This window comes from Pygoscelis adeliae, unplaced genomic scaffold, assembly GCF_000699105.1.
Source record: "Pygoscelis adeliae isolate BGI_AS28 unplaced genomic scaffold, ASM69910v1 Scaffold114, whole genome shotgun sequence".
In the NCBI taxonomy this organism is placed as follows: Eukaryota; Metazoa; Chordata; class Aves; order Sphenisciformes; family Spheniscidae; genus Pygoscelis; species Pygoscelis adeliae.
In genome coordinates, this window is record NW_008824587.1 from 1,224,942 (window position 1) to 1,242,310 (window position 17,369).

Here is a 17,369-nt window from a genome sequence, read left to right on the forward strand (position 1 = left end):
GGACACACACGACACACACGGTAAAAGTCATGCTGACTTCTCTTCTTATCGCTAGTTCTTATAAACTCGGGATCAAGACATGAAGCGAAATACCTCAGTGGCATCTCTCACTTCTTGGAAAAGCTGGCCTTCTCTGTGAGTACCGTGCTGGTCGTAGCGGGGTCCCGGAGCCTGCGCAGGGCACCGTAAATCCGCACAGTGAGCGGCCGGGGGAAGCGCGAGAGAGCGGCCGAGGGCAGGGCCTGCTCCTCGCAGCGGCACTGTGGGTTTGATCTGGTTAAATAGATGGTGACGGTATTCCTGGTTAATTATTGTGACCATAATTATATTTCGAAAGTCTGTTGTGCTTTCACCTCCAAGGTTAGTGGGTATTTCGCAAACCATTTGACTTAAAGAATGTAAAAGATGCTTGTTCTGGGCTACACTGAAGGATTATAAGCAGTGATGGCTTTACTAATTAATAACGCTGGTATCTTCTTTCTTAGTCCACAGCTCAGTTTGGCAGCAAAGATGAAATTCTCCTCACCTTAGAAAAGCACGGGGGCATCTGTGACTGCCAGGCATCGAGGTACGATGCCCTTTCTCTGTGCTTTGTTACCCGAGTGGTTGTAACACTGACAGTAGTTAGAGTTGCTTTTTCTGGTGTGTGACAGTAAAAGCCACTTCTTGCTTCTAAGCAGCAGAAATCCATTTGTGGTGACTCCTAAGAAGCTACAAAAGTGAACGTGAAAGGGTTATGAAAGTCAGTTCTATTTCCTTTTGAAAGCATTTAACGATACTGGCCAAGCAGCTTTATCTGTGATTTCCTGATGCACGTTTACTGAATGATTGTAGATGTGACTTCTCAGTGCAGAACCCGTCTGCTTGTGTTGCAGGGACACCATAATGTACGCTGTTTCTGCTGACGCCAAAGGCCTGGACACAGTGGTCAACTTGCTGGCTGATGTAGCGCTACAGCCCAGGTTATCAGGTCTGGGAACATAAGTCTCTCTCTCAAAAAAAGACTCCCAGCGCATGACTTGCTGTTAGGTCTCAGAATTCTTCATTAGATCATGCTCATCGAGAAGTTATCATGTAGCAATTGGGTATTCTGTGTGGTGGTTGTTATCTCTTGCTTTCTCTCTTATTACAGATGAAGAAATTGAGATGACTCGAACAGCTATAAGATTTGAGCTTGAAGACTTGAACATGAGACCTGACCCAGAGCCTCTCCTCACAGAAATGATCCATGCGGTAAAACACTGAAAAGCCTACCTTGTGTGCAGTCCCCTGTATGAGACATGCTGCATTCTCTTCCTCAGTTTTTCCTCAACTTCAGGGTTTATTTTAGACTGTTCTGAAAACAGATTGTTCTGCTATTCAATTAGATTTCAGTGGTGAGAGGGAGAATTTCGCTGTCCCTCCACTTTGAAATCCTACATTCTACACACGTGAAAGATTTTAACCCAAACTAAAACCATCTATGACTTATTTTTGTTGACATGGATAATAGCATGTTGTTGAGTTACGCTGACATTAGTCAAATAATGCTCAGCCTTTCCTCTCTTACATGTCTCAAACAGGTAGGCGTAATTCTAAAACAGAAAGAGAAGGTTTAGATGGAGGGGGATGATGTAATACTTGTTACTTTAATGTATCTGCCTCCTTTTAGGCAGCCTACAGAGACAATACAGTTGGACTGAACAGGTTCTGCCCAGTGGAAAATACTGACAAAATTGATCGAGAAGTCCTGCATTCGTACCTGCGCAACTACTATACGCCAGACAGGATGGTGCTCGCTGGGGTGGGAATCGAGCACGAGCAGTTAGTGGAGTGTGCGAAGAAACATCTGCTTGGAGCGGAGCCGGTGTGGGGCAGTGGGCAGACCAAGGACGTGGACAGATCTGTGGCTCAGTACACAGGAGGCATTGTCAAGGTAAAAGGGAGGTGGAGGCGGCATCGTGCCTCTTCCTTTCTGTTGGAGTGCAGATTTGGACTTGAGCCGATTTCTCTATAGGCTTTGCTTTTCTAAAATTACATACTGTTCATGAATATGAGCCAGAACTGGCCATGATAGCCATTATTTGGGTGACAGGTTAATTATTGGGAATGTATCAAGCTGGATAAAACAGAGGTGAAAATCGGTCCTAATAATTTGTCTGCCCTTCCCACAGGTTGAAAAAGATATGTCAGATGTGAGTCTGGGCCCTACTCCCATCCCAGAGCTTACCCACATCATGATTGGGTTAGAAAGCTCCTCATTTTTAGTAAGTATTAATCTAAAAACCCTTTGTTTTGGGTGCTCTGTACTTGAAGAATCCCAGAATACGATCTCATTATGTAACCATTGGCACTCTTGCTGCTGATGCTGCACGTACAGACAATCAGCTTTTTCACTGACAGGTTGATGAAACTCGTGACAGATGATGAGTTTCACTGACCTTTACACTCTTCTTGTGCCATGTTTCTTTCTGACTCTCCCTCTTTACTCATCCCAGACCCTTGAGAGCTGTGCTATTAGCTGACTGAACTTCTTGTTGCAATTCAGGAGGAAGATTTCATTCCCTTTGCGGTATTAAACATGATGATGGGAGGTGGTGGCTCTTTTTCAGCTGGAGGGCCTGGCAAGGGCATGTTCACCCGACTGTATCTCAATGTGCTCAACAGGTTTGTTTGCCTTTCTGTTTAAGGGATAGCAGAAACAGTCTTCTCTAGCAGGTTCACATGGAAGGCTTCATCTTTTGAAAGCCAACACCCCCAGGCTTTACATCAGTTTATTCCGCTTGAAACATGCGGGACTGATTTGTCGGTGGGCATTTTGAGAGGGCGAAAGTAAAGGGCAGAAGCGACCAGGAATCCTGTCTTCCTCCACTAGCCCAATCCATCCTTTAATCAGGGGATAGTAACAGAATTGGCAGTAGGTACCAGTAATACTGCTCTCTATTGTTCTGGGTTTGGTCTCGAGGATGGAAGTGGAGAAGGAAGTAGATGGCACATGCAGAAATTGTCAGAGGCAGGGATTGACAGTTTTCATTGGCACGGCTGAGAATCCTGAAAATGCACTAGGACGGGGCTCGCTGGCCATGTTTGTTTAATTTTTACATTTAAATTCTGTTTTTTAAATTTTTAAATACTGTTTGTATACTCACAGACACCACTGGATGTATAATGCAACCTCTTACCACCACAGTTATGAGGATACAGGTCTCCTGTGTATACATGCCAGCGCAGATCCAAAACAGGTACATAGTCCTGTATTCAAAGACAGGTGTCCTTAAAAAGTAATCCCATCACTTAGTACCAGACAGTAATGTTAACAGAATAAGCATTGTTCTAATCTTCTTTCAATTATCTGTTTTTCCTAGGTTCGAGAGATGGTGGAAATCATCACGAGAGAATTCATTCTGATGGCAGGAGCAGTAGGAGAGGTCAGCAGCCTAACCTGCAGACTGTGCAGATGGCCTTTGAGCTGAAATAATGCATTGCACTGGCCTGGCTAGAATGAATTTTTGTACATAAGTATGTTACGTATTTCTGTAAAAGAATATAGTAACTTTAGCAACACATTCACAAAGAAGAAGGTGTTTGCAGAACTCTTAGGTGGTATCTTGTATTAGAGAGCAGTGGCCAGACTTTTTGAACATCTATTTGTATTTGCTGCTCATTTACAGGTAGAACTTGAGCGAGCGAAGACGCAGCTGAAGTCCATGCTCATGATGAACCTTGAGTCTCGGCCAGTTATCTTTGAAGATGTGGGAAGGCAAGTGTTGGCAACAAACACGAGGAAGCTACCTCATGAGCTCTGTGCCCTGATCAGTGAGTAGACAATGCCTTTCCTTGCCTTGACTGAATTGTAGGTACAGTCGGGGCGGGGCAACTTACAACGTACTCTTGTAGCACAGATGAATTGCCTTAGAAAGCCTGGGGGCATAAATACTACAGATATGTATTTCAGACCAATCTTCTCAATTGCTTGCAAGCTAGCACAATGCTTATTTTTGTCAGAAGGAAGGAAAAAACAGAAGCGTGGTAGAGAAGGTCTAGAGGTAGTAATAGCTTTTCTGAGCATGGGGTCTGACTCAGCATCATAATAAAGCTGCTTCATGCTATTTAGAATGTAGTTGTCACAACTCTGGCTTTTTTTTTTCCCCCCCCTGCAGGTCAGGTGAAATCTAGTGATATCAAGAGAGTGGTCACTAAGATGCTTCATAAAAAACCAGCTGTGGCTGCACTGGGTGACTTAACAGATTTGCCCACTTACGAACACATCCAAGCAGCGCTTTCCAGTAAGGACGGGCGACTCCCTCGGATGTACCGGCTCTTTCGATAAAGCAGTGCATCCTGCACGTCTGACAGACTTGCTTCTTTTTTAATATGTTTTTGAGATTATAATATTGCTGCAAGCCCTTCCCCCCCATCTTTCCAGGCATACTGTGCAAACATGGAGCCATGCTACAGCTGAACAAAGCTGCTTCAGAACACTGGACTGCGAAGAGCTCATTATGTTGGGCTTAAAGGCCCACCCTGGCTCTGGATGAGTACTTTGACCCTCTGAGTAGGTTACAAGAGAAGGTGGGTGTATACAGCCTTCTCTTGGCACTGGGGAGAACACAGCAAGCCAAAATGCTCATCGCTACAACTGAAAGCATGTATCTTGAGAAGAACTAAGTCACTGCTGTGTGTTACCACTTCACCAGATCAGCAGTAGAAGTGCGGCTGTCACACTGGAGGCCCTGGTGTGTGCCCTTCTTGAGGAATGTGGTGGCATGTTAAAGAGCTTGGCTTACGTATCTGAATTCAAAGAATATTTACAGCTGTTACCAAGGTGAACAAAGACTTGGTTAAACTGAATTAGGAGAATACTAGTTATTATCTGTGTGAAGTTAGGCAACAAGTTTCCTGCAGTCCAGGTTTTGTTACGAGCATCATGGATCCATTTCATCAGTGTAATTTACCATCTGTAGTACTACTAGAAGTCACATGTCTGGAAATAACTTCATAATTTTGCTAGAGGAAAGCAGACCTATGGCATAACTAAGTTTCTGTGGAGTTCATCTACAGAGGCACTATGCATAATGCTACGTGGACACTTACTCTAGAATGAAAGCGATCCTATTCTTCAGGTTTTTCACTTGCAAGTGAACTATGCTAAAGAATAAAAGTTCTTTTACTCCAGAGTTGGTATACAAACAAAGTTATTAAAGGAGTTGCTGCTGCTGCACCTTACACTTGTACCCATTTTCTTCATTGTCACTCAGAAGAACTTAAGGCCTTGCAAAAAGAAGACATAATTGTCAGTCTCGCAGCAGAGATGTCGCTCAGCTAGGAGTCAAGATCAATAAAATGGCAACACTGAAAAAGCTTATGGTCTTGAAAGTGACTGATGCCATGTTACAGAAAGACATGAAGCTACGTGCTGCTTATGATGCTGCTATGTGCATTTGACATACTGAAGAAATGGAAATCCAAAAGAGAGGAATAGAACATTTGATTTACGTAATCCCCTAACATACAGGCTTAAAAATGTAGACGGCTGCATTGCAGCACTTCACTGGCTAGATGTATATTGTAAGGAGCAATCAAACTGGGAGCAGAACACTGTGAGGCAGCTATTACCTGCTTTATCCCCACACCTTTCCTCATGCAACTAGAAGAAAACGTTGCATTGCTTCTTGTGGAACCCACAGCATGGAAGTCCTATTCAGTTGTTGTGTATGTTTGTAAGAAAATAAAGAGACCTCTAAAGGACTGGAGCAAGTAGTTGGAGTTCTGAAATTCATCAGCTAATGGCTGGGTTTCTTGAACTGGCAGGTGAAATGTGCTTTCTTTGTTCAATGCAAACAATCCCAAAGAAATCTGCCCCGCTTTTCCAGCTGAAGACAAATGGCTCAGGTCACCCGAACGGTTAGCATGCATCACACAGTCAAAGAACTCTAGTTCTGACAACCCTGCAATAAGAGCTGGTTCTCATTTAAGGTATTGCATTAATTTATTTTTATTCCTTTAAAAAGAAAGGAAATCGAAATACCTGATGGCTACAGACAGGTCAGTGCCATAAATGTTTGTACCGCAGAACAGAAGCTCTGTCTTGGGACAGGTTGCATAGTTAGCAGCACTTCCTCCAAGTTGTTTGCACGGTGTTCTATGTACTAAGGTGATTAATGATCCAGCCGATCTGTGCCCATGAAAAGTTTTTAAGTGTTAGCTGTACTTAACATTTTACCAGTGCCATACTGGTCCATGTAGCATGTTTAGCCTTAAGACAACACTACTTCAGAATTAGCAACTTATTTACAGTTCACTGAATTGGAAAAATAAAAACAAAAGGAATTAACTGTAATCGGAGGTAATGGAACTGCGCTGATCTGACTTGCTGCAGTTTCTCTGCATACTTCCCTAGTACTCACTTGACATCTTAAATCACTTTGGTGAAGCATTACACAGTAGCTGTACTCAGGCCATTATTTTCAACTCGAGTGTCCTGCTGCTGAAGGCAGATAGTGTTTTATCACCCCTGGGGAGGGCAAGTGAGTTAAGGAAGGGATTGTTTCAAGCAGTCTCAACAGCCAAATATATGGTGTGAGAGATTGATATTTACCCCCTTAGTAACAGAAGGCCTATAGAATAATTATTGAAAGGCAGTGTTTCTACAGTTCAAATGTACAGTAGTACATTCACACAGATCTTGCTGTAGAGGACCAAAAAAGCCCAACACAGGAGCACCATCCTTACACAAAACTGCCCAAGTCCCCTAACTGGTCCCTGTTCACATTTTACAGAATACTGTACACTTGGCTACAGGTAAGGAGAAAAAAAACCAGCCCCACAACATATGTAAGCTAACCAGATGAAATCAAACAGACAAACAAAGATTTTCACCTTTCTGCGGTCCCCTGCCCCTGGTCATGCCAATTCCAGAAGCTGTGCCCCCTGTGTGGAGTCATCTTAGAATGAAGAGAATGCATCCGGTTGCTTCCAAAGATGATAGTGCGGTTAAAAATAAATCAATTACATCTGTTGGGATGGATGTCCTAAATAACTGACTCCATTTTCTTCAGCAAAAGCACTTGAGCTACATGGATTAGCTCATGCAAATGAATCCAGGATGAGGTTTAAGCCATTCTTCACAAGCCACAGCAACTGCCAGAGGTGCTTAAGCAGACAATTCCCTGCAGAGTTTGCCGTGGCCTGAAATCCTCTTTCCGGGCACCTCTAGCACAAGCATTGCAGAGTTATCAGCTCAGGAAATGCTACATACGCTGCTGGATTTTTGGTCCTTTTGTTCTTGCCGTTTCTGAAGTTCCCTTGTAATCCGCCTCTTTATTCCGATTAAATAGAGATCTCTGTCAAACTGCCCTGCAGCAAGTGGAATGCTACAATGTAAACACAAGCAATTAGATCAGGGCATAAATACATTCTTCTTGTTTGCCCAACATTTCCCAATTAGTTCATACAACAAAGGCCAGAAACCTAATTTTTACTTTCTTAAGGCATTTAGCTACTGCTGTGGGAGAAAAGGGGTAAAACAAAGGTCGTCTTCCACAGCAACAAGTTAAGGTTTTTCACAATACATTTAAATGAGGAAAATATTGGTTGTAAAAGGCAAATGTACTTTCAATTTAAGCATGAAGATGCCTGCATTCATAAGGGACATACATGGAGGACATTCTTGATGACCTTAAACCAAAAACCACTCATTTCAAAAGCTAAACTAGCTTACTGTTAGCTTGGTGTATTCGCTGGTATGGTTCATGCACAACAGTTCTTACCTTGGTCTGTTCTAGAGAGGCCAGAAGGAAACCCTAGCAGCCCAGCTTCACAGACTCTGCAATACTTCTATTTAATGGGTATTTAATACCCATAAACAAACAAACAAACAAAAATCCCAATTCTAATTGCACTGCTGATCAAGTGCTTTAAGAAATTACCATTTTCTAGACACCTGGGTCTTGAAATCCCTGAGCATGCTACTCACAGAAAAGAGACTAAATTTCAGTCACTTAACCAAATTTTCTAAGGAGTTCCACTAGCATGGCAGCCCAGAGTGGGACATGAAGAAACTTGGAGGATCTCAAAATACTCCACTGACATACAGCTATGTTGAAATGCAGCCACCACTGGGGAGAGAAAACTGCATTGATCCCAAAGAGGGGAAGAGGAAAGCTGTCCACACTGATAAGAAAAACAGAGAGCTGCATCTCGGATGAAACACAGATTTATAGTCAATTGCAATGGACTCCGTTTATCTCCCTCAGGAGGATTAAGGGACCTGGCAGCAGGGATTTCAGATGTCAGTGCAAGGTTTAAGCGCTCTTACTGCTCTGACCACTGAGAGCATATATTGGGTAAAAAACAAACAGGCTGCAAAGAGCTACATGGGATAAACTCCATTTCAGGAACTCTCCTGAGAGGACAAACTCCGAACAGGAGCGTATCCTCAGGATCGCTGGAGCCATGTGCAAGCATCCAGAGTGGCACAAGGAGGTACTAACTTGTCTCTGCCAGGCCTCACTTTCACACGAAACAAGGCAAATACAGGCCGATGGTCTGAAGTTTTGATCACAGGACAAGATGAGTACTTGACAGCATGGATGTCATCTCTGTACCGACTGCGGTATACAACTCGATCCTGAGAGGCAGAGAGAGAGGGGAGACTGATGGTAACTCCCTTTGCACATCCACCCTGGAAAGAAGCACTGGTTCACAAGAGACAAATCCATTCATTTATCACACTCCACTTAGTGAAATTAAGTGTCTTGGACAGGGATACGTTCATGAACAATGTGTGTCTGATCCCAATAGCGGTTCTGTGCCCAGCGCTGAGCACAGGGGAGAATGCGCTGGAACAGGATGTAAGGCAGGGCAAATAACATTAGCAGCCTGTGCCAAACTCCCTCTGTGCTCACAGATTCAACAATCCTTTCTTCTAAAGCAGTTCCACCTGCCCTGTTGCCCTTAAGCAACACATCTCATCACGACTGTATCTCATGCAGACCAACTGTGGAAGGCAGCTTTTCCTCGTAGGTAAGAATCCCCTTTGGAGGCAGATGTGAGGCTGAGCAGCCCTTCCGAGCATGCTGCTCTGAAACCATCTCTTACCGTGTAGGAAGGAGTTCTTTGTTTGGAAGTGGTGTCATAGCTGTCCTTTCCTATGTCAAACTTGTAGGAAGGACGGAAATGAATGTCGGCCTCTTGGAATCCTTTGAAAATAGACCCTGTAAGGGAAGGGGAAAACAGCATGAACAACAAATTCCTCCTTCCTAAGAACCCCGCTCACTTTCTGCATTTATTCAATACTGCTTAACTAATGCTGGCTAGAAACAACAGCCATGTACGTACATGGCTAGAAAAACCTGGGCTTGGGCTCCAGAAAGGGAGCAAGCTCAAGTTCTTACATACAGCCAGTGGCTATTTAAACAAAGAACACTTGGTGCACGTGCTTCCCCTTCCACTGAAAGCTCATGATGCTTTGCAAATGCTAGCTATTCAAATCTAAATGCCCTAGGCACTGTGACAGAACGATGTCCAGTTTATAGAGGAGTCAGATGAAACAGAGCAGTAAATGGCTTGGGAGATTACACTATATATAGCAAAATGCTATAGCAAAAAGTCCCTTGTACAGACTGCCACTGTATTTGACAACTGCTGACTTCCTTTTTTTGGGAACTTAAGAAGAGAAAGCAGGAAAGGTCTCTAGGGAATAGGGATTTGGCTGTAATTATTTCTGTGTGTAGGTATCTCTGTTCCTGGTGGCTAGGGAGAAAAAACCGCTGTCCCTCACCCCTACTCATTTCACTAGTAAGCTGGTCGTACACCAGTAGCTTGGACACGTCTGTTTCCGGGTTCTGGTTCAAGATGGAATCCACGGTCTCACGATCCTTATTTAGTCGGAAGTTGAAGTCACCAAACCAGAATACTTCATCAAACCGAGTTGTGACATCACCTGCAAATTCAAGCCAGAAGTGTCAGTATAAAGGTAAACATCCTGAAAAGCTCTGAAAGCAAAACAAAAAAATCCCAAACTTTTCTCCCCTGAATCTCCTTTTGACTTTTGAGGAAAATTAAAGTATATGATGTAGCTCATTAAAATGAAACTCACTTAATTCTTTCTAAGTGAGAGCTGTACGCTGCACAGCTTACTGAGAGTGCTGCTAGATATGTTCAAGGAACAGGCATAAATTCTTTCTTTTTACTACCAGGAGATATAACACTTGAGCATGTTTTCTGCCTGTGACCATCACAGAATGTGGTAATAAAAAACCCAGTAGAAAACAGAACAGAAATTTAAAAAATCATAGAAAAAGCTGAAAAGAGACCAAACTTACTATAGGACCTAAAAATAGTATGAACACAAAAACCTAATGCTACACTGCAGATAAAAAGTAAATTCATCTTTCTAGAAAAAGGGCTTCGCTATATATCTAGACGTCATGTTAACAGCACAGTATTAAGAAACAATAATGGAATTTGGCAAACAATATATTCACTTGTGTATATGCAAATTGAAATAATGTTTCTTCTCTTAAGTTTTGAAATAAAGTAATTTCTATTTGCTTTAGAAAACACTTGGAAAGTGAAACACATCCATAATATTGATAAAAAATACACCAAAATTATCTTATTGCTGTTCTGAGAAAAAATAAATCATACAAAAATTCCTTTTGAGTTTTCTCTCTCCCCCTCCATTTCAACTTTTTCTCTCAAATTCCCTCCAAAATTACATCCCACCTAGAAAAAAAAATCATGTGAATAATAACCATCCTCAGACAAAAGACCTCTTGTCTCTTTTTATACCGTCTCAAATTAGCACTCTCATTCGCTCTTCCTTAGCGTAGACTGAAAGACAATGCACAAACGCTGTTCCTTTGGGCTCCCACACAAGCATGGTTTCACACTTACTAGAACTGGATCGATACGGGTTTGTGTCCGGAACGTTTTTGGGAAGTGTAAGGGCTTGAATGGTTTTATTGTAGTCCAGTTTCCTCTCATTCACCTTACTGTCCCCAGCTGAAAGACAGAAATCCCATTATCGCCAACGATGCATCATTTTCATTCAATTACCAGTTTTGGTTATAACAGGAGCTTCCAAAGGACATCAGACATTTTCCACATGTAAAATGTAACACACTGGCCCAGGGAGCACACAGACTGAAAACTACTGGCAGAAAGCGTGAAAAAAGGGATGCAGTTGTGCAGAGTTCATTTCTGTTTTTCTAAACACAGTTCTTTTGTAAGTTTGCTACCAAAATATCCTCCTCCCTTATTGTTCTCAGCTCAGCAATCCTGAGCTTTGACTTGTCTGTCCTGCTCCTCTATCCCCCCTGCAGCTTTTTTACCTTTGTAAAGCAACCCCCCTCCTCCCTCAATCAGGACACTTCTAACAAGATTGTAAATGTCTCACATGTGAAGTGGGAGGTGATGAAGAGAAAGGAGGTCCCAAAAAATGTGAAGCAGATTCCCAGAGCTCCCTTTGTTTTGATCTGAGATACGATTCGAGTTGTCACCGTGGCATACTCCACTTCTGGAAGGAGAAAAAGAAGCTGCTTTTACTGAAAAGCCTCTAGAGACAGCGAGCAGGAAAGTTAGGTGGGGGACAGCCCTGGAGAAAAGGACAAGACACCCGATGGCAGCAGTCCTTTCACCTCCCCACTCTCCAGCTCTTACTGGACCACAGACCTGAGCAGAACCAGATCAGGTCCCTCCGAATGAAGACCGACATGTACAGCACCCCATGTGCAGCAGAGTAGAGCATGACGTAGTGGGGGCCTAGCGTCTCTTGCAGGCGGATCTCCCACTCTCTTCTGCAGGAAAGAACAACAGCTGGATCACAAGGACAGTACAAGAGACGATAACCAGGAAAGGAAATCAGCATTGTGAAAACAGAGCAATCCCTCTGATAAAGAACGTCAAGTAAGCGCAAGCGACACCTCCACTGCCACAGCGATGCTGCAGTGAAGGCTCGTCAGTTTGACGTGTAACTCCACACATGCCATGCAGCAGGCTCTGCAGGTCGGTGAGAGAGTATTAATGCCACTGCACCGAGCAGCTTGCAAATCTGAGGAAAAGAGTCCCGCTGGGAAGATACCCTAAAAAAGCAGAGTCTGACATGAGGCTTCAACCTGCTTTTCTAGGGTTGGTCAATCTCAGACGGACTAGAAATCTGCAGCGACGTACTACTAATGAGCACGTGGCTGCTAACGCTGACAGCCAGCCCGTGAGCTAGCTCACGGCCAGCTCAGATCTATGCTAAGGTGCCCACAGAATTCAGACAGGAGTTTTGCTATTAGCTGCCCTGACAACAGGACCAAGTTCTGTATTTACAGATTCTTGTGACATTTTCCTCTAAATCCCATTTCCCCTGGTGCTCGTGCAATGGAGTTCGGAGTCTTATTAAATGGGTTATTTATTGAAAATATTAAGAATACGATGGAGGCTATTTCCAGACTAATTAGAAACAAAGTAATTAGTTAACAATAAAAGAGGATGGTTCATTACATTGTTTTTGCTACCTGTCTGGACAGCCTTCTTGAACCCCAATGACATACATGTCCTGGGCATAGTCAGGATCTGTTGGTAATAAGAAGTCATCCAGATTCACTGGCAGTTCCTATTATTAAAAGAAAAAAAAAAAAGATAAAATAGTTATGCAAAGTTTTACTAGAAAAGTACAACAGAAGTCCAGACTAAGCTACAAGTTCCACAGCATACGCAAACAATTCAGGCTTCAAAAAATAGGCTAAGTGCTAATACTAAAAATTCCCCTTCCCAAAGGCAGACTTCAACTGCTGTCGCTCCAGCAGTAACCAAGATTCCACAGTTCAGCCATGGGGGCCAGTAAAGTGATGTTTCTAATTCCCTGTGGTGCCTACTTTTTACCAGGCTCAGAGGCTACTTACTGAACACCCCAGGGGTTGCTTGTGTTCTTCCAAGCATAGCTTCTCAGACACCTGGTAGAATCAGTCTTGATCTCCTAGGCTACGTAAAGACATAGGCAGGAGGCTGTGTTCTTTATCAGAGATGTTCTCATCGTAAGCACTAAACTGTCAGCCATCTTCATGCGACCCTAATTGCAACGGAGCGTAAAGGAGCTGCCACAAAAAGCCAGAGTGGCACCAGCAAGCTCACTGTTTTCATACCTAGTATCTGAGGAACCCTGTTACAGTGGCTCTCTCACTAAGATGAATGTGCGTGAGAGGGCCTTGTAATTTGATAAAGATGATGAACTCAGGTTGATGAGGAACATAGTCATGAACAGAAAAAAAACATCGCACCCGTCCTTGCAGTAAAGATGGGGTAACTTTACCACCGCCAAAAGACCTGTGGAGACCTAAGTGCACATACCTTCTGACCCTGCATGTTCCAGGTGGCCACAAAGATTCCAATATTCCGATCAGGGAAATACTTGCTAAGTTCTTCTGCTCCCAGTAAGGCACCATTTGCCAGAAGGCTGCCTTCCAAATAGCTTCTGTGAACAGAAGACCCATAAAAGAGCATCTAAGGAAACAGCATGACAGTTGGAATAATGATTTGTAACGCTTGAATCTTGAGTTAATCAAGAACATACCTTCAGCTCAAGAAAATGGCATTTAGTACTTATATACTCTTCTGCTTGCCTAAAGTTCCTTATAAAGTTCCAACCCTTATAGAGAGTTCATGGATCATATGCAAGAAAACAAAACTATTGTCATAAACCGGCCTTTTCAAAGCCAGGACACGAGTACGATGGTGAGACTGATGCTGCACAGGTTCTGTGATGAGAAGACTTAAGCCACCCAAAGTCTTCAATCCCCCTAGTGCTTGCCGCAGACACAAAATGAAGAGATTGGTTTGATATTTGAGTACCTTGAAGTAGCTCAGTTTACTTAAAACATAAAAATAGGTCCACCATTCCCAGTGTTCTGGCACCAAGTTGCTCCTAATCAAGGATTCAAACTCACATTCTTCCTTCAATTCAGCTCATCAAGTTAGCTTTCAAGTAAACGATTTATTGAGTCCCAGGTCTAAAAGAATATCACATTTGAAAAGGACAGACCTGCCCCACACCCCCTGCCTCTCCAAAGAACACGCTGCTTACAAAAGCAAGGGGTATTGGCAAAAGGACTGCAAGTTGCATAAGCATTTTTAATCTTGCTTAAGCTCTGCAAATAATGATGACAGCACGACGTCAGGGAATGCTGTGCAACCCACTGGTCTACCCAGTTGCCCACCTGACTCCAACAGCTTTGCAGAGGGAAGTGCAAGAAACCCCCTCATGGCGAACAAGTACCAGTCTATCTTTGGGGCTTTTTTACCAGTTAGTAACACTTCAATTTATCTCAGAATTATTTTCCCCTGTACCACTGACTCCCACTCTTTGGATCAACGATCAGGTTTATCCCTCAAGGCCTTGCAGACTGTTGTGTATCTATAACGTATAACCTTTAGCTGAGTATTTGGTATCCTTTACCTTTTAACATGTCTCCTGACCTGCAGTATTATCAATAATACTCGTTGCAGTGTTTGTGCTGTGTGCTGGCAGGTCTTCACGAATAGAGGGTCTGCAGCCAACGCAAGAAGAGGATTTGATACACTAGCAAGCGGATTAGTATACCCACCTCAGCTCCCTCCAATCAATAATCTAAACTTAACTAAGAACGAAGACAAATGAGCAACCAGAGCAAGAGGTCAGGGCCACACGAGGAGAAAGTGCTGAGTGGAATCACACTCTTCCTCAAGAGATTCCTGGAAAAGCTGGGGCAGAGGAGCTCCTGTGGGACACTGAAGCAGTTCACAGTACATGATTTGATCCTGCCAGAAGCCAAACAAGCTCAGCATCTGCAGAGGACCCTCAGCACCTTGCAGGATTGTGACAGTACTGCATGTACTGCATGATAGTTTCAAGCTAAAATATTGGGGTTTTTTTCCTGCCATTTAACATTTCAGTTCAAGCCCACTGTACTTTTAGATTTAAAAAAATAAACCAGTTTTTCCCAACTGTTAGCATGCACAACCACTGTTTCTTAATTTTCAGAACAGATTACTTAAATATTACAAGCAAGCTGATAGCAAATCAAACTTGTATTTATGAAAAACAATACCCATCTGAAAGGAGCAAATATAGAGTATTTGTACTAATCTCTTCATCTTCAAACTGTTTCCAGTCTCCATAGCAGGTTAAACAACATGGAAACACTTTCATGCTTTACCAATCGGTCTGAAGTTCCCTGCCTCTGCCCAGCAGGATTCTGCAGGGCAGCTGGCTCCCCGCTAACACACCCCAAACTTTGCCACGAGAAGCCGGGAGACATACCTGCTTCGCACATCCTTGGAGCGAATGGGATTGAGCAGGCTGAACGTAGATTTCATGGAGTCTGTGGAGCAATTATCATAGACCATCCCGTTGCCATGTAGCCTGGTATCGCTCAAGCTGCTGCTTACCCTCCCAAACTTGTGCTGAGAATAATGTCGATAATCCATACAATCTGAGTCAATCCTATTAGCTGTCCTCAGTGTGTGAGAGGCCACGTTGAGCTCCATGGGTGGCAGAGGTCGAGCCGGCATTATTTGGGACAGCCGGGGTTTGCCGCCTGCAAACGCCTTCCCCCGCAGAAGCCCACCAAAGGCACTGGAGATCTCGGAGGCTCGTTTCCCCAGGTCGGAGGTGCCTCCTCTGCTCTTCCCCACGGGACTGGCTTCCGAGGCATCTGGTGAACTGTGCAAGGAATTCTGCTGGCAGCACCGATGGCAGGGGCTCGCTCCACCCCTGATGGGAGGGCTGAGGGACGCTTCCTGCAGAGAACTGTTTGAGGAACTTGTCTCATTGGGATCAGTCAGACTTTCCTGACTTGTTCTAAACCGCCTCCATCTCCTCCAGCTTTTCTCATCCAGAGATGCAGCACGCTCCAGCCGGGGTTTCCGAGGAGGCCTTGGAGTGACCGACTTAATTTTCATATTAGCTTTGAGTTCATCTGGTAGAAGCTTTAAGGTTTCATTTAAAGAGGTGCCTACACTTGGAGGATCTTCAAAGGTAAGCACCCCATTGCCACCAGCCTCCTTCTTTGCTGCTTTGCCAGCTTTTTTAGCGTGCAGGTCCTGTACTGCTCCACCCCCCGTGCTCTGAGTAACACATGCCCCTGAGTGCTGTGGAAATCCATTTGGCGTACTCATTCTCCCCCGGGTACCAGCTATGGACACTGGTCCATACGAAAAGTTCCTCACAGCATAGTTTCCTTCCCTTGCTTACCCCGTAGGTTCACAGGGCTTTACCCAAGCCAGAAAGACATGGAAATTGAAGACAGCTCAGTCTTTAGTTGAGAACGAAGGGCAGGTGTATGCGTAGGCAGATGCATTGTCTGCGAGAGGTGGGATACCTGGATTTCCCCAAGAAAAACATGCAAGAATGAAAAGTTACTGAGCTGCGAACTCTGCTCCTTAATCAGAAAGCAAGCTCCTCACACGACCTCCCTCGAGAACAATTCAAACCTTAACGTGACCTTGTTAGAAAACCAATGTTATTTTCTTTTTTCTTTTTTCCGAGAGCAGAGCAGTGAACTGACTGCCTCGCTGCTGTAGGCATCGCGGCTGCGTACAGACTTCGCTAAGAAAAGGTTGTGTATACTGTTAGCATGGAAGGAAATTAAAACTGCACATAAATCACAGCTTGTTCTCCTTGCTGTACAGTGCGTCACCAGCACAACCAGCCTCCAGGCTGCTCGCAGCACTCGGTGCCAGAGGCCAGGAAATTTCCAGTGATCTCAGCTTCTACCGTGATCTCACAGCGGGGAGATGGCTGCCGCCTTCCCTTGCTGCGTGCCAACCCCTGGCAACCGCCGCTGAAACTGAGAAAACATCTGAGGAGCAGTTTTAGGGATAGGGAATCGGGGTTCAAGACAAACTCCTAACTTGGGGGGAGGGGGGGAAGCACCTCGTTATTCTACAGTTATTGCAAACCAAGCTTCCCACCTTTAGAATCATAGAATCATAGAATCATTAAGGTTGGAAGAGACCTCCAAGATCATCGAGTCCAACCGTCGACCCAACACCACCACACCCACTAAACCATGTCCCTAAGCGCCTCGTCTACCCGTTTTTTAAATACTTCCAGGGATGGTGACTCAACCACTTCCCTGGGCAGCCTGGTCCAATGTTTAACCACTCTTTCAGTAAAGAAATTTTTCCTTACATCCAATCTAAACCTGCAGGGGTCCGCTCTGTACCTCTATACTGGAAATGCAAAATCCTACCGAAACACAGCAGAGCGCTGTTTTTGTCCCCGAGGTGAAGCCGCCCGCTTTCTCCACCGACCAGCCAGGAGGGATGGCTTGGCCAGCTCCTCACACCTCGCCTTCTCACCCACCCGCTTCGCCAGGACGACCGCAGCCCTGACAGCGGCCGCGCCGGCCCCGGGCGAG

At 44.3% G+C, this 17,369-nt stretch overlaps 2 protein-coding genes across 2 annotated transcripts in view; one reads left to right on the forward strand and one right to left on the reverse strand.

The window, feature by feature from the left end:
- Nucleotides 1-5,737, forward strand: part of PMPCA (peptidase (mitochondrial processing) alpha) — a 7,592-nt gene extending 1,855 nt beyond the window's left edge. The window contains exons 2-12 of the mRNA XM_009322144.1: nucleotides 56-135; nucleotides 486-568; nucleotides 876-970; nucleotides 1,133-1,233; nucleotides 1,652-1,915; nucleotides 2,154-2,246; nucleotides 2,528-2,646; nucleotides 3,131-3,221; nucleotides 3,345-3,407; nucleotides 3,651-3,795; nucleotides 4,140-5,737. Coding sequence (XP_009320419.1) covers nucleotides 56-135; nucleotides 486-568; nucleotides 876-970; nucleotides 1,133-1,233; nucleotides 1,652-1,915; nucleotides 2,154-2,246; nucleotides 2,528-2,646; nucleotides 3,131-3,221; nucleotides 3,345-3,407; nucleotides 3,651-3,795; nucleotides 4,140-4,309 — 1,304 coding nt within the window. The 3' untranslated portion in view covers nucleotides 4,310-5,737. The remainder of the gene's footprint in view (nucleotides 1-55; nucleotides 136-485; nucleotides 569-875; nucleotides 971-1,132; nucleotides 1,234-1,651; nucleotides 1,916-2,153; nucleotides 2,247-2,527; nucleotides 2,647-3,130; nucleotides 3,222-3,344; nucleotides 3,408-3,650; nucleotides 3,796-4,139) is intronic.
- A 221-nt stretch (nucleotides 5,738-5,958) lies between these two features.
- INPP5E (inositol polyphosphate-5-phosphatase, 72 kDa) lies at nucleotides 5,959-16,279 on the reverse strand. The gene is made up of 10 exons (XM_009322040.1): nucleotides 15,269-16,279; nucleotides 13,321-13,444; nucleotides 12,489-12,586; nucleotides 11,656-11,780; nucleotides 11,381-11,500; nucleotides 10,879-10,986; nucleotides 9,761-9,922; nucleotides 9,079-9,194; nucleotides 8,472-8,608; nucleotides 5,959-7,352 (listed from the first exon to the last, which is right to left on the reverse strand). Exons 1-10 carry the CDS (start codon nucleotides 16,123-16,125, stop codon nucleotides 7,220-7,222), a joined length of 1,980 nt encoding a protein of 659 aa, XP_009320315.1. The 5' UTR covers nucleotides 16,126-16,279; the 3' UTR covers nucleotides 5,959-7,219.
- Nucleotides 16,280-17,369: the final 1,090 nt, after the last annotated feature.